General features: G+C 43.2%; 1 protein-coding gene and 1 long non-coding RNA gene across 2 annotated transcripts in view; one reads left to right on the top strand and one right to left on the bottom strand.

The window, feature by feature from the left end:
- Positions 1 to 26,803, top strand: part of LOC133480967 (ephrin type-B receptor 1-like) — a 107,273-nt gene that overhangs the window by 65,790 nt on the left and 14,680 nt on the right. The window contains exons 10-16 of the mRNA XM_061779760.1: positions 6,772 to 6,937; positions 7,216 to 7,321; positions 8,357 to 8,418; positions 11,129 to 11,326; positions 20,789 to 21,036; positions 24,404 to 24,471; positions 24,942 to 25,089. Coding sequence (XP_061635744.1) covers positions 6,772 to 6,937; positions 7,216 to 7,321; positions 8,357 to 8,418; positions 11,129 to 11,326; positions 20,789 to 21,036; positions 24,404 to 24,471; positions 24,942 to 25,089 — 996 coding nt within the window. The remainder of the gene's footprint in view (positions 1 to 6,771; positions 6,938 to 7,215; positions 7,322 to 8,356; positions 8,419 to 11,128; positions 11,327 to 20,788; positions 21,037 to 24,403; positions 24,472 to 24,941; positions 25,090 to 26,803) is intronic.
- Positions 1,779 to 25,039, bottom strand: LOC133480968 (uncharacterized). Its single transcript, XR_009789408.1, has 3 exons — positions 24,946 to 25,039; positions 15,873 to 15,902; positions 1,779 to 3,214 (listed from the first exon to the last, which is right to left on the bottom strand). It is a non-coding gene; the product is annotated as an uncharacterized LOC133480968 (long non-coding RNA).

The following is a 26,803-nucleotide window of genomic DNA, read 5'->3' as shown; positions in this document are numbered from 1 at the left end:
AGAAATGGGCTGTGTATTCTGTCTGCTACACCTGCTTTTCTTCAATAAATACAATGACAAAAAAAAAGCACCCCAGTCGACCAACAGTCCCCTCCAAAAGTACTGGAACGGCAAGGTCAATTTGTTGTATACTGAAGACATATGGCTTTCAGATCAAAAGCTGAATATGAGACGAAAATTCAGAATTCCAGCTTTATTTCATGGTATTTAAATCGAGATCCTTTTGGTTGAACCTACCCACTTTTCAAGTGAGCAAAAGTATTGGAACGTGACTGATGGGTTTCTAGTTGCTGAGGTGTTGCCTTTTAGATTGATTGCTTAAACATTCGTGCTTGTTTTTGACTTTGGGTTTCGATCTATCAGAGCTATTGCACAAACATTAGGCATAGCCAATACAACAATTTGGAATGTCCTGAAAAAGAAAGAAACTACTGGTGTACTGAGCAACAGACATCAAACAGGTCGGCCAAGGGTATCAACAGCAGTTGAAGACAGAAACATTGTGAGAGCTGTGAAGAAAACACCCAAAGACAACAGTCATGGACATCACTGCCAACCTCCACAGGGCAGGGGTGAAGGTATCACAATCCACTGTTCGAAGAGTTCAAGAGAAGAAATATACAGACTATACCACAAGATGCAAACCACAAATCAGCAAAAAGAATCGGAAGGCCAGATTGGATTTTGCAAAGAAGTACAGAGAGGACCCACAAAAGTTTTGGAACAAAGTTTTATGGACTGATGAGATCAAGATTAACCTCTACTAAAGTAATGGAAAGGCCCAAGTATGCCGAAAGAAAGGATCTAATTACGAGCCAAAACACACAAGCTCATCTGTGAAGCATGGTCGAGGTAATGTAATGGCTTGGGCTTGCATGGCTGCTTCTGGAATGGGCTGACTAGTCTTTATTGATGATTTATTCTTCTTATTATGATGAATTTTGAAGTCTACAAAACCATTTTGTTTGCCAGGTTACAGAAAAATGTATCCAAATTAATCGGGTGAAGTTTCATCATGCAACAAGACAATGACCCAAAACCAAAACAAAGGACTTCATCAGGGGGGAAAAGTAGAAGGTCTTAGTCTGGCCAAGTCAATCATCGGACCTTAACCCTTTTAGCACCATAATAATAGATTTATTAGTTTCGCAGCTTTCAGGGGCAGTTTGAATGATTCAAATTGCACGACGTAGCGAGGACTTACGGTAATTTGAAATACACATGCGTTGCGGTGTCATCGGTGATCTCCAACATTTTAAAAGGGTTAACCAAATAGAGCATGTATTTTACCTCCTGGAGAGGAGACTGAAGCACCCAGAAACAAACAAGAACTGAAAGAGGCTGCAGTAAAGGCCTGGAAACGCATTTCAAATGAAGAATGCAACAGTCTGGTGAATTCTATGGGTCACAGGCTTGATGCAGTTATTGCAAGTAAGGGTTATGCCACCAAATATTGAATGTTACCGGTATTCACTTTATTTTAGTTTAATAATGTCTGTTCCAATACTTCTGCTCACTTGAAAAGTAGGTGGCTTCAAACAAAAGGTGTTGTGCCCTGAGTTGTTTAACACATCTAGATGTAAATACCATGAAATAAAAGCTGGAATTCTGAACTTTTGTCTCATATTCATCTTTTGATCTGAAACCCTGATGTTTTCAGTATACAACAAAAACAAAGGAATTGACCTTGCCGTTAATAAATATCCATCCATCCATTTTCTGTGCCGCTAGGGTCGCGGGCGTGCTGGAGCCTATCCCAGCTATCATCGGGGTCGACTGGTTAGCACATCTGTCTCACAGTTCTGAGGACCGGGGTCCAGGTCCCGGCCCCGCCTGTGTGGAGTTTGCATGTTCTCCCGTGCTTGCGTGGGGTTTCTCCAGGTCTGCCGGTTTCCTCCCACATCCCCAAAACATGCATGGTAGGTAAATTGAAGACTTTAAATTGCCCGTAGGTGTGAATGTGAGTGCAAATGGTTGTTTGTTTGTATGTGCCCTGCGATTGGCTGGAGACCGGTTCAGCGTGTACCCCGCCTCTCGCCCGAAGATAGCTGGGGTAGGCTCTACCACGCCCGCGACCCTAGTGAGGATAAGCGGTACGGAAGATGAATGAATGAATGAATGTTTGACAAGGAGCCCTGAGTGAAGATGAAGACAGCGACATTGGTTATATTCTTGAACTTGACTATAGCTAGCCAACCACAGACTGGTTCATTGCCATATGCTTGTCACTTGTGATCAAAAGTTAAGAGTGTTTTATGTTTAATGTTACATTATTGGTCGATTTCATTTCATACTTGACAGTTGATGTTAAAAAATGAGTTGTGTGATGTCTGACGTTACAATGCCACTTAGTATGTAGAATGGACACCCTACCAAGGCCAAACACAAATTGATTTGTGATGTGAGATTGGTAGAATGAGCCTGGAGTGAATGTATATAGCTGGGGATTCCTGTTCTCGTTAATTTAAACCCAAATATGCACTAATCTGTACTTTTAGTCGACCGCAACGTTGGACTTACGTGTCTTGAACATGTTTGAGGCAGGCGAGTCAAGCTTCCGAGCGTTCGGCCGGCCCGGTCTGCACAGGGAACAGGTGGATTTGGTGGAAAGGAAGAAGAAAAAGGAAAAAAGGGGCCCAAAAAGTTCCCAGGCAGGACGGCCGGAGCCCGGGTGTCTCTGCTCGCAAGACGTTCAGAACGGGCGCGTTGTGCCCGCTTCTGTCCCTCCGGGGTGAGCTTAGGTCCCCAAAAAAGGTAGCTCGGAGCGCTTGCAGGATGCTCTGCAGTCGGGGATGCTCCGATGTGTCCTCGTCACCTTGTGGTGAGGTGGGCATCCTGCCTGGGCCACTCTTCGGCAAGTTGGTCTGGTGAGACAAGAGCTGATCCAGAGAGCATAGCTCCGGCCGTTCGGGTTACCTGCGGGTGTCGCGTTTGTTGGTGAAATCCTCCGGGCTGGCTGGTGGTGGAAATTAATTAATTTAGCGTTCTAGTGCGAACTACGTATCTTTGGTCTCCGCTTTGATGCTCCGGGTGTTGGTAATTCACTTAGCCTCGGCATGCCAAAGCTTCTGATGATCATGGCTGGTGATTCACTTAGCGTCTGTATGTGAAGTTGAGTCTCGCCACTCCGTGGTTGTCTATCTCGGCGGGAAGAACAAGTCTCACCGGAGACTGGGGTGCTGGGTGTTATCTTTTCATGGCGTGTCCGCTACATCTGCAAATACCACACAGAAATGTCCGAGCCAAGAATTTTAGCATTATTGCTGTCAGGCAAACACACCACCTTTCCGCCCATGAAATGGGATGAAAATATAATTGTTATACCTTTTTTTTTTTTTTTTTTTCAAATTAACACATTGTAGTCTTTTGCCACTATTGTGTCATTTCAAGGTAAAAGATACTGATTAAGCAAAAAAATCTAAAAACTAACAAAAATAACTAAAGAAATTGGCCAATGTATGAATTGTTATCTTAACTGTGTATTAAAGGCTGCACCAGTACACCTATTAATGTGTCCAGTTGTTAGAGAGCAAGCAAAAACATGAAACATGTTTCAGAAAGCAAATAGAGTACTAAGAGCAAATTGTGAGAGAAACTTGATAAAGCAATCTGTCAAAATCAGGCCAGTGCTTGAAAGTTTAATTAAGGAACAAAATAACAAATGAAAAGCTTACATTTTGACATTTCACTGTTTGTTCTTTTGTATAGAATAAGATAAATTACAGACAAGCAAACTATGGCAGCTATTTTTCCACTTTTCTTATTCTGTCATCTCTTCTTCATTTCCACCTCCTCGACCCTTCCTGACTTCTTTATCCATTGCCCTCACTCTTACAGATAATGAGGTTTGAATTCCACAAATGTAATATGGCACAGGGTGGTAGAATTTTTTTCTCCAGCTTATCTCTGACTACCAGACCTTCCCAGATGGGTTGGCCCCAAAACCTCCCCACTGTGGCAGGCAAAAAGCCCCCCAACCACACACACACACGCACACACACACACACCTCAAATTAAGATCCAATTTCTGTGTTCACCTCCAATTTTAGAATTGTTAAGTCTTCACAAAATAAACATGCAAGGATATGATGCACCATAATTATCCATGTGTTGTGTCTTAGTATCACTGTAAGATCAATTTAAATTTTAATTGGTTGTGAATTCTTGGCTCAATTATGCTAACTGTAAAAAGAATATTTAAGGATACAAATATGAATAAAAGCTTCCATGTGTTTATCTGGCACAAGTTGTTTGTTTTAGGCAATGATAGTTACTGTAGGGAAAATGCATTAACCTTTCAAAGCCTTTTCAACTAAATTATTTGATAGTGTCTCTCATTCTACATCCCTAATCCTAATTTTGTGCCTGTTCTTTTTTTCCCCACCTGCTATCGTCTTTAAGGCCTCATTCATCCTTACACCATAATTTCTTCCCCCATCTTTCATGCTATGATGACACCCCCTCGATCATCTTTTCCCCTTTTTTTATTAAGCACCAGGATAACCTTTACTCGTAAGGGAAAGCTAGGGTGTGGTTCAGTTAGGGTTGAACCTACTAGCCCTGGGTTTATAGGATACGGCCGATAGTTCTGATATGTTATCAACAAAAGGAAATGGAAATTGAGGTTTTTCAAATGAAAACATACCTATGTGGACTCTATGTAATTGTAAATTAAATATAAGACCTGTGAAAAGGCAAAAGGAAGGCACAAGAATATTTCTGGAGTTTATAGTATATAGTAGAGGTGAGGAAACTTTTGTGCCACATTTGATTTTAAAAACCAAAGTTATAGGAAACGAAAACAAGTGAGAATGAGAATTAAAAAAAAAAAAAAAACTAAAGGGGCATTTTATGTTTGCAAAACTAACTATAATTATAGCGAAAATATCCTTTGTTTTAATTTCTGTCAATTTCATACATGAGCTTTCGGCGTTGATTTTAAATGTATTTGTTTCGGATTCACTGAGCCTGCACGTCGGTTATTCGTCTTTGGGGAAAATTTAGAGAAACGGACAACTGCCGAGAGTCTCAAAATGCTGCTGTTTCCCGCCACAAAAGGCAGATGTGAAAGCAGACGAGTTTGTCTCGCTGACACAGCAGGGGTCTCCTACTACCAACAACCCTTCAACAACAGGAGGAAAACTTGAAACTCATCACAATAATCATGGACTCAAAAGAGAAAAAAAAAACTGACAGGATGCACTTTGGCTGGAGATACAGCATGTAAACGCAAATCTGAAAGTCCACTTCAGAAGTTTGCAATTTAGCAACAAGGGAAGGAAAACATTCAAATAAGAACTTCATTTTTTTTATATAAGTTAAAAATATTAACATATTTTTAAAAAGGCCACAGTACAGCATGTGTCTCATGAATGGTTTTACTGTACGTTATGATTCATCTAATCTAACCTTAGAAGCAGTATTATGCACGTCACTTATTGCACTTCAAATTCTGTGGATCGTTATACAGTACCTGTATTTGATTTGCAGAAGGCCATTCATCTGTTAGAAAGTTAATACATTTTTTCAATGGGAAAATGGATCGATGGATGGTAATTTGTTGTTTTTATTACACAATGCTTATTGTGATCTTTTTGTTAAACTGCGAACTAAATTTGAAAAAGAAAAGAAAAAAAAGAAATAAAATCAACTATGGGAAAATCCTAAACTATTATAACCCTGTTTAAAAGATATAGCTCATCATTTATAGGTGATGGGACAGAGAGGATGGCTTAACATTGCAGCGTCTGGCTGTTCATACACTTAATATATTGTGTTCCACTTGGATAAAACTTGACAAGCGAATGCTAAAAGAGCTGAATATTGTAATATGCAATTTTGCATGACTTAGTCAGTACAGGGATGCACTGGCACCATTTTTTTAGACCGAGTAAGAGTACAAGTACTTACATTTGAGTACTAGCCGATACCGAGTGCTGATACTTGATAATGCCATCATGTTTTGCAATTGTGATGAAAAGGCATTTTAGCGTTTTAGTCTCATAAAAGGGTTGTCATCCGTGTCCTTAAAGTATCTCCACACGACTGACATGGAAAATGTATGTCAGGCTGTTAATGTGGTATCTGTATGTAGTATCAGAGCATGCCTACGGGCACCATGTTGGTGACCCCTGAATTGTAAAGTGTCGGCCTCGATACAGCTACATCCCTAAATCCGTGTAAATGTGTTAAAATATATTATGGTATACGGTGTACTGTATAACATGTAAAAAATAAATAAATAAATAAATGCAGACAGGAAGATGGCCACAAATGATTAAATAAACACACCAATAAAAACAACCCTGATTACAGCACTAGCTCGATCTGAAAATAGTACATCCTATAAATAAAACAAGATGCAAATCAGGTAAAACTGAGTGCTATTACTTGCTCATTTTGGTAAATTTCTGTGGATATAGAGCTATTTGAATAAATTAATATCATATAAACCAATTTCCAGAAGGAAGAAGCAGGAATTCTGTGTGCAAACGGGGGTGTTGTCATTTAAATCCAAGTTATCAGCTGTAGCTGTCTGGTGTGCAGGCAAGCTGGGTTCATGTCTGACTCACATTCAAGACTACCATTTACCAATTTGTCGCACAGAGTCTCTGCTCTTTGGAGATATGTTCCACACCATGACACAGTTGAAGCGTAATGCAAAAAAGGAGCACGAGATGAAGGTCATCATCGGTTTTGAAAATGTAGAAAGTTCAGCTGAGGGTCAGTTGTCTTTCTCTGACATGTTATCTCTCTGTACTGTCCCCACAGTCCCAGCATTCAGTGTCTAACAGTTCAGTGGTTCAGAGCAAGACCCCCAGTATGATTCTGGAGGGGCTGAGGCCCGGCACCGGCTATGTGGTTCAGGTGAGGGCCCGCACTGTGGCTGGCTACGGAGCTTACAGCAAAGAGATGCTCTTCCAAACACTCACTGATGGTAAGTGTGTGGGCCTGCAGCTGGAGTAGTGTGGAGGTGTGTGTGGAGGAGTGAGAGCTGAATGCACAATCAAGGGATATGAGAGGTTGAGCTAGATTGGAAATGGAATTTAAATCTACCTGACGTGTATGTAGGCTTTTGAAACATATTTAATGTGTTGTTCACACTGGATTTATGAAGTCACCCAAAAAATAATTCTTTTTGTATTATTTTAAGGGTTTCAACAATTCATATCAGTGCCATTTAATGAATGAACTTTGTCTTCTATGTTTTTTCAGATGAGTTCAAGTCAGAGCTAGGACAGCAGCTCTCCCTGATTGCAGGCTCTTTAGTAGGCGGAGTGTGTATTGTCTCTCTGGTAGCCATCACCATCATTTGTACCAGGTGATACACCCATAACAAATGCTTTTTTTTAACACACAGATCATCTCCATAGTCCACATGCATGACAGTGGAATATTCAGTGACACCTCATTCAAGAGGAGCGCCCAATTTATTGAAAACTAATTAGCAACTTGTAAAAGAATCTTTACTGAACATTGATAATGCCAATTAAGGCCGCAGGCAGAGATGAACAGACACACACACCCTTTTTCATGGCGAATCCTTATAATGATCGTCCAAGTTTACATTACATAGCATTGGCTAAAAAGCTTTGCAATTTAGCATCACCCATCTTTGTAGGATACTTGCTTGCCAATTGGGTCTCATTTATGCAAATTAACTAGTAGGAGTTCAAAAGTACCGGCCCTGTAATCTCCTCAAAATGTCTGCTTCAAACTAAAATGGCTGACTTTCAGTTCAATTTCAGGCATGGGTCCTTGATACTTCTGCATGTGTCCTGTTGTGATAGACATTCACCCAATTTTTTGTTGACTGGTGAAACTGGTCTCTGGGCTTTGTTGTTGTTGTTACAGTTTACCCCTAAAATACGTAAAGTACATTTTCACAAGGATACAGGCACTTTGAAAAAAATGGTGCTAATTTTACTGCAAACTCTTCTGTATGGCTTGGTAATTTTAGGTAGATTTTTAAGCTATAAAATGTCGAAGGTTTCTCTAGGTAGGTGACCTTCCAGGAATATTAAGTGACAAGCACTTGGCAGTGTGCCGTACACTGCAAGATGTATGTCCGAAGATCAGTTACCGTACTAAAATTAATATTAATAATTGTGTAACTAAGTTTGTTCACTCTATCTTGGATCGAAGTAAAAAAAACATCTGTGACATGTCAGCCAATAGTAGTGAATTACTAAGTTGTACTTTTTCCTCATGATATTTTTTGACATTCCAAAGCGCAACATGGCGTCAACTTCAGTTGACAAAAAGGCAACTAATTATCCCGTCTGTTTATCCATGTATCTTTGGCTGTATATTTACCTTCTTGTTTTCCCCAAAAATGTTTTTATTTTTCCTGCAGGAGAAGGCAATTGAAAGGGAGTGCGTATGGTGACAAGTTGCAGCAATACAATGCAGGTGGAGGTATGATTCACTGTTTATATTAAATACACAAGTATATGGTATAAACAAACAAACTGTATTTGGACATCAGCGTAATTAACCTACAGGAAAAAAATAACTGAAGAAAATATGGAGTCAGTCTCCCCTTTGTTGCTATTATAACTTCTACTCGTCTAGAAAGGCTGAACTGTATTTTGGAGTGTCTGAAAGAGATGAAATACTATTAGATTTCTATATCACGATGATCATGACCCAAAGTCGCAGGGTTAAAAGTATGGCCACAATAGTACTAGAACCGAAAGAATTACAAAACATTTCATTTTTAATACAAAAAATATAATATCAGCAATTTTTCTCATTAGAAATTGTAAATAACAACAACAAAAGTGACATTTCGCGCATGCAGAACCACAAGTTGACTTAACATGACTTGATAGTACTATGAAAACCATCTAATTATATAAAGACTTGTAAATAATCTCTTGAATTTTAATCAAATACAAATATTTGACCAAAAAAAGCAATGTTTTGAGACTTCTGGACCTGTTGACAGGTATTTTGCCTCACTCTTCATGACCAAACTGCTCAAATGCTCAGGTTTCTCCAGACTACGCTTCATCCAAATTAGGTCAGAGCTCAGAAGACCACTTTAGAATGGTCTAATGTTTTGTTGTTAGCCATTCTTGGGTGTTTTTAGCTGTGTGTGTCTTTATCCTGTTGGAGCACCCATGACCTGCAGCAATTCTGCTTCTGCCGTGCGTGAGAAAAAAAAGAACACCTTACCTCCTGGGAAATTTAGACGAGGCTTGGTTTTGTTCTGGGCTGCTATGTTGCAGCAGGCACATGGTGTCTTGAATGTGTGCAGGGTACAATTCAATTTCAAGAAAATCAAGGCATTCTGGAGTGAAGTGTACTGCATAATGTAAGAAAGCTTGGTCTCTGCTCAAGATTATGGGTCCTCGTATGGAACAATGACGGAAAACACACAGCTAAAACCACCCAAGAGCAGCTAAGAGCAAAACATTGGAGTATTTGGAAGAGTCATGACCTAAATCCCATTGAACATCAACAGCTGAATGAAATACCTGTTGACGGAAGCAAAAGTTTCACTGAGTTACAGTAATCGTTTAAATCCAGTTATTGCCTCAAAAGGTAGTGTAACAAAATAGACAGTTTGAGCTTCTGTAGTCAGGGAGGCGCTACAGAGGTCCACTGGCTAAAGGTGGTGTAGCATATATTAGTCAAATAAAAATGCAATTAATTTAGGAGAAAAGAATAAGCCGGAAGCGACGGTTCCGTTACTTCCGGTTTACCGTAATTTTAAGTTTAATTGTCAAACTCAAACAACTGTTACCTATTAAAGGGGCACCACGTCACTTTTTATGTGGATAAAATTGAGGGAAAGTGACGAGAAACCATTTTATCAGTCTCGTAATCTGAAGGCTGCTACACTTTATGAAATTTTGAGTTCTAGATGACAGAGGTTTACTTAAACTCAGAACACACACAAAATAAAACCGAGTGGAATTTTATAATATATTTAATGACATCTACAAGGGATCTAGAGGGAAACACTCAAAGGGGTCTAACTAAAGAAAGAAAATTGCATTAATAATGATTAAAAAAAAGGAAAATAGGCGTACAAAAAGGGAAATAGAACATTGTCTGTTGGACTAAAGTTGGAAACGCCAGGGTTTACTGCATCCAGTGTGGATGGGAGAGAGCGAGAGAGGACAAAGTTAAGATTTTGTCTGAAACTAGTAATTTCCCCGAAATTAGTAGGCACTAATGTTGCAGTCTGGCAAAAGTTTCGCCGCATCTACTCACGACCGTAGGCTCAAACTGGTGGGTGGTAGTCTCTCTCTCTGGAAGTAGCTCAGGAAGCAAGGTTACAGATTTGGTTGCAGAAGAAAAATATGTAGAAAAATAAAGCAAAACAAAAGAGGAGGAAGAATAAAAATTGTTGTTCGTCACGCCTCCTTGGGAGAGTTTCTCTTCCTGCCTTTTTTTGTGGCTCGCTGGCAATTTCAGAGCAATCACACTTGGCTGGGAGCATACCTGGTACCTTAGTAGTAGCTACTCTGATCACCTAGCGGTGGGCCACAGAGAGGTTGGGAAGTCGGCTCTCTCTAAACCCAAGGCCCGCGGTTACCGAGCCGTGCCCGAAGAAAGGCGTGGCCGAAGGTTTTGGAGAAACATATGCTGCCATCCAAGCAATGTCTTTTTCATGGACACCCCTGCTTATTTCAGCAAGACAATGCCAAACCACATTCTGCACGTGTTGCAACAGCGTGGGTTCGTAGTAAAAGAGTGCAAGTACTGAACTGGCGTGCCAGCAGTCCAGACCTGTCTCCCATTGAAAATGTGTGGCGCATTATGAAGCGTAAAATACGACAACAGAGACCCCGGACTGTTGAACAGCTGAAGCTGTACATCAAGCAAGAATGGGAAATAATTCCACCTACAAAGCTTCAACAATTAGTGTCCTCAGTTCCCAAATGTTTAGTGAATATTGTTAAAAGAAAAGGTGATGTAACACAGTGGTAAACATGACCCTGTCCCAGCTTTTTTGGAACGTGTTGCAGCCATAAAATTCTAAGTTTATGATTATTTGCTAAAAACAATCAAGTTTATCAGTTTGAACATTAAATATCTTGTCTTTGTAGTGTATTAAATATGTGTAGTGTATTTCCTAAGTGTATAATTGTGCTTATTCTCTGTCATTTATCAGAGGTGACACTGAGAACTGACATGTTTAGTGGTCCTACCCCCACGGTGACCTTCCCCACCCTGTCTGATGGTCACAGTTCACCGGGGGTCAAGATATACATCGACCCTTTCACCTACGAAGACCCCAATGAGGCTGTCAGAGAATTTGCTAAGGAAATTGACTCCTCATGTGTGAAGATCGAGGAAGTCATTGGCTCAGGTAAGCATTTTTATATACAGTGCCGTAGACAAAAACAAATATTTGGGCCTGCCTTCTCAAATTCTTATATTTTTGCATAGTTTCCCCACTTTAATGTTTAAGATCATCAAACAAATGTAAATATCAGACAAATATAACCCAAGTGAACTGAAAAGGCTGTTTTTAAATGGTGGTTTCATTACTAACCTTATAAATGCTGCTAGTGCTGTCACAAAGTGCAATCACAAATAGTAACTTAATGGAAGCAAGTACAGTTAATGCATAGAATGTAATAACATGAGGCTGCAAGCACTGACTTTTCATTTGAAAATCCCCGTCGTCAATATAATGACTTGTCAAGGACGGTACGTCTCTGTTGTTCTTCTTGACCATTGGTCTCTTGTGCACGGTCACAAACTGCAAAGAACTGCGCATTTGTAATTTCCATCTCTATTTACTCCCTGCGTTTTTTCATTGCGGTCAGGCCAGACAAATAGTTGAAGTCAAGGCAACCGCTGCAACGATTGTTAATAGCGTCTTACCGTGACACGTGCCACCTCTCCACCAACGTGCTGAGAGCACCAACTTCAAAATTAAAAGCTTCATATATTTACTACATTGGACATCAATGCCATTTAAGGCTTTTAATTTGAAGTTGGCACCGGAGCGCCATGCCGGAGCTTAATGAAGCCTTAATCATGTGTTTGCCCCCTGTTGGTGGTAGCTGGCCGAGTTAAATGTAGAAAAATGAGTCCATGTGACTTGTATTACTCAATCGTCATTAGCAGGGATGGGGGGACTCAAGTCAAATGACTTGAGTCGACTCGAGTTGCCAGTTTTATGACTTCTGACTTGCTTGCTTGACTTGACTCGACTTTGACTTAAACTACATGACAATTCATCTCGAGTTGGAAATATGCATTTGAATTAAGATGGTTTGCCTTTTTTTTTTTAAACAAACACTGGCAACACAGTGCATTGTTGCGGACTTGCCTGTGTGAAGTAGCCACCTGCATGAACAACGGTTGAAGGTGCTCCAAAGATAATACAATTCGGATTCAAGGATTATGTTGTTGATGAAATCTGCAAAAAGTGGATGGCAACCTGCATGGCTTGCAACTTGCGCATTAAAGACAACAACAACGCACGTCTGTCACTACAAAACTCACAAAGACAGGTATGTCAATTTAACAGTTGAGCTAGCTGGTCAAACATTACATTTCCTAGACTGGTTTGATACAAAAATAAAAATGTGATTGTGAACGTTTTAGTACAATTATGTAACGTAACTAGGAGTGTGACGGTTTATGATAATAGTCTGAACCTTTCCTTTCGGTTCATAGTCACGCAAACCTTTTTTCTCTCTGTCTCTCTCTCTCATTTACTAATAACATGAGGCAGTGTGCACTCTCGAGCGGAAAGTAGCCCCTAAAATATAACCCCAACTTCTGAATGCAGAAGAAATGAAGCGGCGTTGCTAGCGGTCAATTGTGGAGTTAAAAAAAAAAAAAGTGTGGAGACGTTTGCGGGCATGACGAAAGAGTCGCCGCTAGCAGATCGATAAAAATAGTCGTTGACAAAAGTTCGTTCCACCATTAGTAAGTACAGTACAAATCGTGAGTAGCTTGGTGTGACTATAATTTTCATACTACTGAAAGTGTTACCATTAAAATGTCAACTGTTGTGTCGGCTCTATGATAAAGTTATCTGCACGATGTTCTTAAAATTGAGACCATAGCATATGAAACATAACCATTAATTTAATGACGTTTGTCCAGAGTCAGTGCTTCTAAATATATAAACAAACAAACCTGACAGTGATTTAATTAAAGTCGAGGACACGGGAGGAATGCAGATTTTGTTCACATTACTTTTTTTGAAGGATGGCAACATTTTTGTTGTGTATTTTCCCCTTAATTATGAATCTCTTTCATTCTCCCATTCTTCATTAGCCCATTAGGTACACATCTAATTATATTTGACCAACAGAAAACAGTCTTGGCTTTTGCTTAATGTTCTCTTATAATTGTAGGAGTTACAAGCCTGTCGTCACAAAGTACACAACGTAGTTCACAAAAAAAACATTTTATTACCACTCCAACATATGTTGCGACTGGAACAACAAGTATTGCTTGACTTGCAACTTGCTTAAACAAAGTAATGACTTGACTTGCTATATATATTTTGGGGGGGGGGGGTTTGTTTTGTTTGTTTCTCCCCACAGTGACGTGGAGACTTGCTTGAGACGTGAAGGTTATGACTTGAGACTTGCACATGTGACTTACTCCCGCCTCTGGCATTATTCAATAGAGTATTGTAACTCTACCCTATATACTTCCCAATGTTTTTGAAATACAAATTGGTAATGCTTGTTGCTCTTTCCAAGAGACAGCCTGCCACTTGAAACGGCAGATAACAGTAGACTAAATAAACCAATTTTATGTGTCAGTGAGCATGAGGCGGGAACAAGCTATTCCAATTATTTTTGTGTGCTTTGAAGTTGAGAAAGATTTCCTTACATTTATGCTGAAACATCCACAGGAGTATAATAAGTTGTGTCAATGCAGCTATCTCAATATAAATATGTGTTTGCTGTGTAGCACTGAATTATTTTTGCATTTTAGCTGTCATAAGTGCAAAGTGAAACTTCAACAATCAGAGCAAGAAAGGAAAAAGTCCAATTCAAATAAAAACCGACCATAAATCCTTTCAGGGAGCGATGTTTAGACATCCATCCATATTACTACCCGCTTATCCTCACTAGGGTCGCGGGAGTGTAAGCGCCTATCTTGAGGCTGACTTGGGGCGAGAGGTGGGGTACACCCTGAACTGGACGGTAGCCAGTCACTGGGCACATACAGTATAGACAAACAACCATTCGCACTCACATTCACAACGACAGGCAATTTCGTCTTCAAGTATCCTAGCACGCATGTTTTTGGAATGTGGGAGGAAGCCGGCGCACCCGGAGAAAACCCACATAGGCACGGGGAGAACATGCAAACGCCACACAGGGGAGGCCAGATTTGAACCCAGGACCTCAGAACTGTGAGGCAGATGTCCTAACCAGTCGTCCACTGTGCTACCAGGTTTAGCCATATGTGTATGTTTTCACAATTTAAAACAGTTCTCAGGTATCTTCGTAAAATGTCGAGAATGTTTTCATAAAAATAGGCCATGGATCACATAAACAGTCAATTGGCAGTTGTCTAAATGTTACTTCAAATTTTTATGAATGCTATCAATTGAGACATTTACAACGTGCAAGGAGCACTATTGAACAAAGCAGTCTCAAGACTCGAGTAATGCTTTGTACTCTCAGATTAACTCTCAGATGACAGAGGAGTCTTGTGCATCTTAGAAATGTTTGCCCAACAACCACACTGAAGGTGGTCGTCAAACATTTTACTCTAGAAAACACTGTTTCTCTGCACATACTATGTATTATAAATGCATAGTTTCCAGCACATTTGGGGGGGGGGTGCTGAAGAACCCATAAAATGAATGCCAGCACGCCTAAAATTTTAGCATTTTTAAACAACCTAGAAAAGTGTAAAACCATACAGTACTTGGTTGCAACGTTAAATTTGAACAAAAATACAGCACGAAGTGCCAACCCCTCACCCCCTACCTTGCCTCAAAAATGGATGTTCCACCCAATCCCTTTTTGGACAGAGAGAAGTTCACATATAAGTATTTACAAAACTCAATTTCTATTCACTGCGATTGGCTGGCAACCAGTTCAAGGTGTACCCCGCCTCCTGCCCAATGATAGCTGGGATAGGCTCCAGCACGCCCGCGACCCGAGTGAGGAGAAGTGGCTCAGAAAATGGATAGATGGATGGAATTTCTATTCATGTGTTTTTCCTTTTGTGCATTGCATTAAAAAAAAAGTCCCCAAAAAGTAAGTCCAAGGTGCATTTTTGGTATTCATGATAGGGGGCTAGTTTACTCCAGAAAAAAATGCAGTCTTGTGTTTGTGTGCAGAGGTGCTGCTGTATCAAAATGAGTAGTCTATCCCCAGAAATTAGGGTTAATATATGTTAATTTTATGATTCCAATCCATTCCTCTTTTGCTATGGCTCAATATTTAAATAACCTTGCACTAACACGACAGTTTAGTCACAGACTTTCTCAAAAATGATCCCTTTCTTTCATAAATGTGGGAATTAAATTGAGTTAAAATGTACAAAACAGTAACATTTAAATTCTCCTGGCCAGAAACTCAGCATCCCTAAACCTCTAATGCAAGCATCACCCCATAAATGCATATAACATTGATAAATCTTAGATTTCTTTGTTGATTTTGAGTAAACTTCCTGATGATTTTGAGTATGACTCTAGCCTAAGCATCTGGACTTTTTTCACTCTGCAAATATACAGTGTATACCCTAACATTACTGTGGCAAAATAAACTCTACAAAATGCCTTTTTGGCAGATAGAAGTCATGAACCAGATTCAGAACCTCAACACTGAGAGGATGTTCTTTGGTCAGTTAGACAACTCTGAACTTCAGTCAGAAATTTCAGTTTCTCGCTTTATTTCTCTCGGGGAAAGGTTTCTTACCTCAGCCGGAGATGACAGCAACATAAAACCCTTGGAGAAAGCAAAGAAATATGAGTTGGAGTGATTTGACAACAGGCATCGTTTTCCTTTTATATATATATATATATATATATACACACACGCACGCACACACACAGAACTTTATTTAACTCGCCTCCCATTCTTCGTCTCTCCCAGTGATTCAGGCCCTCAGATGTATTCAACATTGTTTACCTTTTGAAAAACGCTAAAATAAGAGAAGCAAGGGAGGGAAAGCTGAGCAATTGATTGTGAAGGAAGATAAAAGAAGAACACACGCTGAGGAGAGGAACTCTCGCTCCAGGTTCTTGTTACGATCGCGTGTGCAGAATTTTAAACCCCAAAGCAGAGCCAACACAGTAATAAGAGCAAATAAAGTATTTATATATTCAACCAAGGGTGCACGAACAATGTGAGCAAGGATAATACAAAACTCGAAACTATGTAGCAAAAGGCTGACCCGAACGATAATCGACAAAAACACACCAGAGGTGGATAGATGGAGCGCGATGGAAATGGAAACTAGTTGCCGATAAAACAATTAAGTTCCTGGAGTAAACAAGTCCAGAGAACTGGGCAGAAACAAGATTGCAAAGTCTAATCTACACAAGAAAAGATAAGACTAGGACTAAGGAAAACCGGAAATTGTCATGGTCTGTGTTTTGGGTTTGGGTTGTGTTTAGTTTTGTTCCATGTTTTCCTGTGTTCCATGTTTGTCGTGTGCTCATTAGGTTGTTGTGTCCACCTGTTCTCGTCTATTTTGTGTCGACCAATCAGCTCTCTCCAGCCACTCGTGTCTTGTCCAGGTGTTCCTCGTTGTTTCGTCAATTTGTTTGTATTTAGTTCCCTGGGTTCTTTCAGTCCTTGTCGGTTCATTGTCGTTGTCACATGTCTTGCCATGTCATAGTCGCCAGTTGTTTTTGTCATCGTCGCCAGTTGTTTTTGTCATAGTCACCTGTTGTTTTATCATTGTGATTAAATATTATTATTTTGAGATTCCCGCACTCCTGCCTTGCCTCCCTGCTTCCCTGCAATTGGGTCCACCATGTTCTTGCCTTGCGTTCCTCGCCGTCGCCCTAACCATGTTCATGACAGAATGAACCGACCAGAACAGGACCCAGCGGGAAGAACATGGCGTCACCCTGGACGCCACCAAACTGCCTCCCACCGTCCTCAGCCTGCCATCCATACCTACCCTCCTCCAGTAAGCCCTATCATTCAGTCTTTTCTGTCCTTTTCCTCGGGTGCCCCCACTTGTCCTAGTTATTCACCATGCCCTACTATTGTACATCCACATGTTTCTTTAGATTCAGATTTTTCTGATTGTGAAGATGGCCCTGATTTAGTTAACCTCCTATCTGATTCTGACTCTGACACAGATTTAGATTTTTCTGGTTCCTTCCCTAGTTTATCCCGTCCTCGTCCGTTTTTGTCACGTCTCCCCGTTTCCAACCCCAGTGAGTCCAAATCCTTTCCCTCTGACCTTTTCTTGGGCACCCGTTTGGCCATCTACCCGGGACCGCCGCGTGGTGGCCAACGGAGGCGCCCAAGTAAAGGTCAAATTTTGCCCCCTCGTTTTTTCCCCCCTGTTCACAAATCACTTGATTTTTCACCTGTTCCCACACCTTGTTCCACGGCTCCAATTAAGTCACGTCTAGTCAAACCTGCCCCCAAGCCATGTTCAGTACCAGCCATTTTTCCTAGTTCACCTTCCCGAGACCTTGTGCACTCTTCCACTCCCGTACCCTCTACTCCCACACCTCAATGGCGGCAGGCTGAGGAAGCGACTGCAGCTCCCGTTCCGGCTAATCGGCAGCTGCGCCAGGCTCCCATTCCGGCTCCTCGGCAGCTGCGCCAGGCTCCCGCACCGGCGGCGCTCGTCCAGCGGCCGCCACCCATCCTTGCTCCGGCAGCGCTCGTCCAGCGGCCGCCACCCGTCCTTGCTCCGGCGGCGCTCGTCCAGCGGCCGCCACCCGTCCTTGCTCCGGCGGCGCTCGTCCAGCGGCCGCCACCCGTCCTTGCTCCGGCGGCGCTCGTCCAGCGGCCGCCACCCGTCCTTGCTCCGGCGGCGCTCGTCCAGCAGCCGCCACCCGTCCTTGCTCCGGCAGCGCTCATCCAGCGGCCGCCACCCGTCCTTGCTCCGGCGGCGTTCGTCCAGCGGCCGCCACCCGTCTTTGCTCCGGCGGCGCTCGTCCAGCGGCCGCCACCTGACCCTGCTCCAACGGCGCTCGTCCAGCGGCCGCCACCTGACCCTGCTCCAACGGCGCTCATCCAGCGGCCACCACCCGTCCTTGCTCCGGCGGCGCTCATCCAGCGGCCGCCACCCGACCATGTTCCGGCGGCGCTCGTCCAGCGGCCGCCACCCGTCCTTGCTCCGGCGGCGCTCGTCCAGCGGCCACCCGTCCTTGCTCCGGCGGCGCTCGTCCAGCGGCCGCCACCCGACCCTGCTCCGGCGGCGCTCGTCCAGCGGCCGCCACCCGACCCTGCTCCGGCGGCGCTCGTCCAGCGGCCGCCACCCGACCCTGCTCCGGCGGCGCTCGTCCAGCGGCCGCCACCCGTCCTTGCTCCGGCGGCGCTCGTCCAGCGGCCGCCACCCGACCCTGCTCCGGCGGCGCTTGTCCAGCGGCCGCCACCCGTCCTTGCTCCGGCGGCGCTCGTCCAGCGGCCGCCATCCGACCATGTTCCGGCGGCGCGCGTCCAGCGGCCGCCACCCGTCCTTGCTCCGGCGGCGCTCGTCCAGCGGCCGCCACCCGTCCTTGCTCCGGCGGCGCTCGTCCAGCGGCCGCCACCCGTCCTTGCTCCGGCGGCGCTCGTCCAGCAGCCGCCACCCGTCCTTGCTCCGGCAGCGCTCATCCAGCGGCCGCCACCCGTCCTTGCTCCGGCAGCGCTCATCCAGCGGCCGCCACCCGTCCTTGCTCCGGCGGCGTTCGTCCAGCGGCCGCCACCCGTCTTTGCTCCGGCGGCGCTCGTCCAGCGCCCGCCACCTGACCCTGCTCCAACGGCGCTCGTCCAGCGGCCGCCACCTGACCCTGCTCCAACGGCGCTCATCCAGCGGCCACCACCCGTCCTTGCTCCGGCGGCGCTCATCCAGCGGCCGCCACCCGACCATGTTCCGGCGGCGCTCGTCCAGCGGCCGCCACCCGTCCTTGCTCTGGCGGCGCTCGTCCAGCGGCCGCCACCCGTCCTTGCTCCGGCGGCGCTCGTCCAGCGGCCGCCACCCGTCCTTGCTCCGGCGGCGCTCGTCCAGCGGCCGCCACCCGTCCACGCTCCGGCGGCGCTCGTCCAGCGGCCGCCACCCAACCACGCTCCGGCGGCGCTCGTCCAGTCTGGTGGCCTGGATGGCCACCAGACTGACCTGAGGGGTGGACTCTGTACCCTCCTCCAGGCCCCCTTCCGCCCACCCTGGGTTGATGACTTTTTGGTTGTTGTTTGGGGAACGTCTGGGATCCGTTCCTTTAGAGGGGGGGTACTGTCATGGTCTGTGTTTTGGGTTTGGGTTGTGTTTAGTTTTGTTCCATGTTTTCCTGTGTTCCATGTTTGTCGTGTGCTCATTAGGTTGTTGTGTCCACCTGTTCTCGTCTATTTTGTGTCGACCAATCAGCTCTCTCCAGCCACTCGTGTCTTGTCCAGGTGTTCCTCGTCGTCTCGTCAATTTGTTTGTATTTAGTTCCCTGGGTTCTTTCAGTCCTTGTCGGTTCATTGTCGTTGTCACATGTCTTGCCATGTCATAGTCGCCAGTTGTTTTATCATTGTGATTAAATATTATTATTTTGAGATTCCTGCACTCCTGCCTTGCCTCCCTGCTTCCCTGCAATTGGGTCCACCATGTTCTTGCCTTGCGTTCCTCGCCGTCGCCCTAACCATGTTCATGACAGAAATACTTACAAGACAAAACAATTGCGAGACGAAACGTGGACGCAAAACACACGACCAAACGGGGAATGACTACGAGCAGCAATATTCCGGCAACTAGCTTCCATCTCCCCGGCGCTTAAGAACCTGCCTAATCATGATGCCTGGCTTGTGCGCCGGAGGCTCCGCCCATCCACCATGGCCTGGGAATGGAAAAAGCAATCAGCAGGCCCAGAGTCTGGAAAAATACAGTCTGCAACAGAACACAGGCTCATGACAGTTCTCTCTCTGTTCATACCAATTTCACTTTAAGCTTATAACTAAAACTCCTTCTGTAAGAAACACCTCCATAACTGTAGCACTTAACATTTGTCTCTCAAAAGACATATCATCAGATAGACTTGGCTATTTCCATATCCTCCACTTGTTCAACTGCTTCAACTCGTCTGCCCTCTGACCACACATTAATTCTTGTTCCTCGGTTTGCATTTATCTATGTCCCATCCTCAACCCCTCATCTTGACTTCTTTCTGCTCTGCCCTCTATGCATTTTTCTTTTTGTTGATTTATAACAGTGACAGTATATTTTAATGAGCACTAAGGTGGGATGCAGAGATCACAGTGAGACAGACTGTCATCCATTTCACATCACTCATCCATTATTTACACACCCATATATCTGGCCTGCGGGCTATTATTTTGAAGTGATATCCACTTTTCATCTACCTAAGTAATGGAAGGCTACAATTATTTTGACAAAGACATCCATAACCCAGGTGAGACTATCGTTGTACAACAGATTGTAGACATTCAACTTGTTTTTTCCTGCTTGGTGTTCTATCATCAATACAATAACGCATTTACTCAGTAACCTAGAAAAGAAAGTAGTATTTTTGCAAATTATTTTGTGAAATATTTACAGTGCAACACCTAGCCTAGGGGTTAGCACGTCCACAACTCGGTAATTCTAATCGAGCTCCAAGCATGTTTGATTGCCTTCCATGGAAACGTTTGGGTCTTAAGCCACTTCATATTTTCTTTCCCAGGTGAGTTTGGAGAGGTGTACAAAGGCCGCCTGAAGCCACTGGGCAAAAGAGAAATTCCTGTTGCCATCAAGACTCTGAAGGTGGGCTACTCTGAGAGGCAGCGGCGGGACTTTCTGTCTGAGGCGTCAATCATGGGCCAATTCGACCAACCAAACATCATTAGATTGGAGGGTGTGGTTACCAAGAGCAGACCCACAATGATCATCACCGAATTCATGGAGAATGGAGCTCTTGACTCATTTCTCCGGGTAAGTTACACTGTAATTTTTTTTTTAGCATCACACATGCATTTTTGAAAAGGCGTCCGGGAGGCATCCGAATCAGATGCCCCAGCCACCTCATCTGGCTCCTCTCGATATGGAGAACAGCAGTGATGCTTTTCTCATTCGGCTAATGTTGTCGTAAATGTGACGTCATGTTTTTTGTATTTCCATCAATGTAGTTCCGATTTGTGTGACACTTGCGACACACCATTGTACTTTTGTCTATGACATGCATGCCATCAGGGACATACAGCATTTAACACTAAAACCAAAGTGATTGCAAATGCCAGATTTGAAGGATGGTGGGTTTCAATATCAGGTGGGTCTATGGAACTAACCATGTTGCAATGGCGTGTTAGCGCCTGTCTCAGCAGCTTGGGGTGCATTTGGAAATAATAGGATACTGCCTACGAACAGTGATTTATTTGCTTGAGTCCAAAAATTCAAGCCAAATCAGAAACGCAGGAACTCTCTTAAAGGCAACGCAGGTTTAGAAACAGCCAAATAACGATAAATAACATAACTATGCAACTCCTACTTAGTTTCTTTTCCTCCGGTTAGTGATATTGTAAGGTGATTCACTTTCCTCTGTTATTTGAAATGTGAAAATTTCATTTGAAGAGAGGGATGTTGTTAGATGATTTATTTTTGCATTGATTTTGGTTATTGTATTTGTACGGAGTGGACCTATTTAGGGTAGATTGGTGGATGGATATGTTGTTAAGGGAATAGGAATCGTTATTCTCTCTCTGTGTGATGTTCATTCACCCACGATTTTCGACTCACTAGCACACCACTAAAGAATGCTACTGTTACAATATAATTTGCTGGATCGTCTCTCCGACGAGCCAGGTTGTGGGCGCCTCTTGCCCAATCGATTGCAAAGCAACACGATGCTCTGACAGGCGACGTACGCCGTAGCAAGTTGCAATACTTCTGCATCACGGTCACATGGGCCAGTCAGCCAATCAATGTATTTCTTGTCACATACCCACATGGTCACATGGGTTACGCGTCCAATCGGGTACCTTTACACTCAAATGAGGAAGTGAAGCACAGTAGCAGCCTGGCTAAGTGGTGTGGCTTCGTATAGCCATCCCAAAACTACATTTTAAGCACAACCACTTATTATTTTGTACCGAATCAAGACCACGACAACATCGAGGCACTTTTAGTTGTGCAATATCGTGATAACATGAATATTGTCACATCCCTAATATACAGATAAGTCCTTGGCAGATTCTCTATCTAATATAATAATATAATGTACATTATATACTGTATATAATAACAGATTTTAATCAAACTTGTACATTTATTGTAATATAATATAGTGGTTATTATCTGCGGGACGGTGGTGACAGGTTAGCACATCCGACTCACAGTTCTGAGGACCCAGGTTCAAATCCGACCTCGCCTGTGTGGAGTTTGTATGTTCTCCCTGTGCCTGCGTAGGTTTCCTCCAGGTACTCCGGTTTCCTCCCACATCCCAATAACATGCAGGCTAGGTTAATTGAAGACTAAGTTGTCCGTAGGTGTGAATGTGTGTGAGAATGGTTGTTTGTTTGTTTATATGTGCCCTGCGATTGGCTGTCAACCAGTTCGGGGTGTACCCCACCTCCTGCCCGCAGTTAGCTGGCTATCTAAGCCTACCTAAACAAAGTAGAAAATGGATGGATGGTTATTATCAGCTATGACTAATGACAACTTGAGGCCAATGTAAGTGACTAAAAAAACTATTTAATTGTATTTCTGTGGCAATTGCAGATCGAGTTGGAATCCTGCTAGTCATTAATTATGTATTCACTCTATTGCAAGGTGCTTTAATTTTTATTTCACACCAGGTATTCATAAAAAAAGGTCTGCGTGATAGGATGATTTCAGAAAACAATTGGTTGGGTTATTAATTTATTTATTTTCTTGGTGAAATATACTCGGACACAAAGAAATATACCCCCGTTGAGAAACAGATGGGCAGGGAAGGGCTCAGCAGCTTTTCCAGAAAAAGACAAAAGACAGAAACAACCGAATGCTTTTTTTTTCCCACTACACTTTCTCTTCTTGTGCTCTTTCCTCCCTGTCCTGCCAGCACGCCATCTGTCCATCACTTCGTCCGTTTGAGACCAGCCTCTTCTTTATGCATTGATAAAAACAGAAAGAGAAACTATTTGATGCTCTCCTCTCACAGTATGACCTCTTTTCACTCAGGAATCATCTGCTGACACATTCACATAAACACACGCATGCACACACACATGAATACACACACTCAGTCTCACATACACTGAATACAGTACACATAAAGGCACACAGTGATCAAGATTCAAGATCACTGGTGGTCCAGGTTATATGACCATTTTGGAGGGAAGAAAATCAATATACTGTAAACTGTGTGTAGTCTATCTAACAAAGGTTAGGCACTGTATTTTGGAGAAAATCCTAGATTTTGCAAACCTCTCCAGTGACAAACTTCAGAAAAAAAACGAAGCAGACATGAATGATTACAACAAAATGCATGACAAAGACAGGTTAGGGTTAGTTCACGTTCATTATTCAATTTTGATATTCAGCAAAATGCTTATGAGAACATCCATTCATCAATCCAACCATTTTCTGTACCGCTTTGTACCTCGGTCGCAGACATGCTGGAGCCTATCCCAGCTGACTCTGGGCGATAGGCAGGGTACACCCTGAACTGGTCGCCAGCCAATTGCAGGGTACAAATAAACAAACGACCATTTGCACTCACATTCACACCTACGGACAATTTAGAGTCTGCAATTAACCTACCCTGCATGTTTTTGGGATGTGGGAGGAAACCGGAGTACCCGGTGTAAACCCACGCAGGCACGGGGAGAACATGCAAACTCCACACAGGTGGGGCCGGGATTTGAAACCCGGTCCTCAGAACTGTGAGGCAGATGTGCTAACCAGTCGGTCACCCAAATAACTCCTTTCCTCCAGGTAGTACCTGAACCATTTGACCTGAACTATTGTTCCATTTAGTCCTACCCACATTTCCAACCATGCAGCTGGTTAACAGGACTGGTTAAAAAAAAAAAACAATTATCACGACTGGGCAAGACATTCGTTTTATATTACATTTCATTATTGTGATTTTTGTTTTTATTGATTAGTTATTTGTTGGAATTATTTTCACCTGTGCATTTTCCATCAGTCTGCAGATAATTGGAATTTATTTTATTACCAACCAGCTCACCTTTGAGTAAATGCATATGTTAGCTATGATAAATGTCATACTCGCATGTTTTCACCTGATAGACCTGCTGCTATGTGAAAAAGTCTGATAATACACAACAAAAATACTCTTGTCTTGCTAATGCTCTTCCAGCAAAATGACGGGCAGTTCCCAGTGATCCAACTGGTTGGTATGCTGAGAGGCATAACATCTGGAATGAGGTATCCACACACACACGCACACACAAATTTCTGCTCTAGAAATCCATTCATCATCAATCTTAAGAAAGAGGGATTTCTTTGGATCGTTTGGTAATTATGTGAAATTAGATTTATATGGAACCAACGCAATTCCATCTAGATGAGATTTCGTAGATACATTGTGGTAATTTGTAGTGCTCAACCATACAACAACGGCCTCAGATAAGCCGCTCCAACGTGCTGTGTATGTACAAAAACACAAACATCAGTACGACTGCCTTGTAATCCTCTACACTCCAGTCAGACACAAAGGCTGCCTGCTTGGATAAAAACACGACATGTACATGTTCATAAGCCTTAAATCCCAGTCCTATTTCAGGCAAAGATAACACGGAAACGCAGAGACACCAAATCTCATTACAGCTTTACAGTGGCCCAAGTAGCTGACAGGAGATAATACACGTGCACATCATCAATCATTTCTGTTGCAGGTACCTGGCAGAGATGAGTTACGTTCACAGAGACCTGGCTGCTCGGAACATCCTGGTTAACAGTAACTTGGTGTGTAAGGTGTCTGACTTTGGCTTGTCTCGTTACCTGGAGGAGGATACTTCTGATCCCACTTACACCAGCTCACTGGTAAGCACTAACACACACACACACACACGCTCAGGCTCACTCACAGTCTACATTCATGATTGAATGATGTGATTTGTGTTGCCCACCATCCTTGAAATGTCACTGAAGCTCATGTAACAAGTTTTAGATAATAATGATAATGACAAACTGTCAAAACAACAGTGACGAATCTTGACTCCCAAGAATATTTTGTAGCTAATTCCCATACAAGAGATAACTAACATGACTGAGAAAAAGAGACATGAGCAATTTGAAAGTGGTTTGGAGTTAAATGGTAAATGGGCTTCAACTGTATAGCGCTTCTCTACCTTCACCACCACCTTTCACCCAGTAGAATATATTGTCATATTAAGAAAGTAACAGCTCATTCATGAACTGATGAGGCGGCACCAGGAACAATTGGAGGTTCAGTATCTTGCCCTGCTAAGTGCAGGCAGCAGTGCGACGGTGTGAATGCGAGTGTGATTGGTTGTTTGTCTGTACGTGTTCTGTGATTGACTGACAACCAGTCTAGGGTGTAGTCTGCCTTTTGCCTGAAGTCAGCTAGGAGGGGTGCCAACATTCCCGTGACCAAAACAGGATAAGCGCTACGGAAAATGCATTGATGGATATCTTGCTGAAGGATACTTGGACATGGTCACGGGGGAGCTGGGGCTTGAACCCCCAACCATCAGGTTCCAAAAAAAAAACACCATCACCCGAGGCACCCCACCCTACTTAATTGCTTACACTCTTAATTAAACACAATTTGATAAATTGCTGGACATAAAAGCTAAACAAGCTGCTTAATTTTTAACGTGGGCTATGAAATCCAGTACAGATTTACATTACAGAATCCATTGGCAAAACCAAATTTAAGGGACTGACCAAATCTCACTCAGCAGAATGTTAATATGATACTGTCACACACATAGATGCTAAGTAGTCCATAATGTCATCTTGTGACATTTAATGGCTTTTCAACTGTACCTAAGCTACTTATTTTTTCAAAATAGATGAAATAGGGTGGCGTGATTTTTGTGGTTATCATATCCACCTCACAAATCTGAGGTTTGGGGGGGTTGAATTCGGGTTCCCTCTTTCCTGGAGTTTGTATGTTCTCCCTGTGCTTGCGTGTTTTTTCTCCGGATACTCTGCCTTCCTCCCACATTCCAAAAACATGCATGTTAGGTTAATGGAAAACTCTAAATTGTCCAAGTGTTAAAGTTGGCGTGACTGTTTGTTTATACTGTACATGCCATGCGATTGACTGACAATCAATCCAGGGTGTTCCCCGCCCCTCGTCCCCAGTCCCAGTCAGCTGGGAGATGCTCCAGCTCACCTATTACCCTAATGTAGATTCGAAGTACAAAAAATGAATGGATGAATACAGTAAAATACAGTTCAACAATTTATTTGACTGCAACTGTAGTGACTACATAAACACAAATCATCTACACCAGGGGTTCGCCACCTTTTTGGAGTCCTGGACCCCCTGCAAATTTTTGATCGACCCTGAGGACCCCTACCCCCACCCTCAACCCACCCGATATGTGTGCAATTTGATAGAAACTTCATTTTAAATTACATTATGGCCTTTAATTACTCTTTGAGGAAAAGGTGAAATTTCAGTTGTAACTTCCAAAACAAAAAAGCATATTTGTCCAGTAGCTTCTTGGCATAACAGAACAGCATTATATTTATGTAGTGTTTCCAGAAAATGTAACAAAGCGGA

Source organism: Phyllopteryx taeniolatus, chromosome 7, assembly GCF_024500385.1.
Source record: "Phyllopteryx taeniolatus isolate TA_2022b chromosome 7, UOR_Ptae_1.2, whole genome shotgun sequence".
Classification (NCBI taxonomy): domain Eukaryota; kingdom Metazoa; phylum Chordata; class Actinopteri; order Syngnathiformes; family Syngnathidae; genus Phyllopteryx; species Phyllopteryx taeniolatus.
This window is presented reverse-complemented; position numbering and strand designations above follow the sequence as displayed.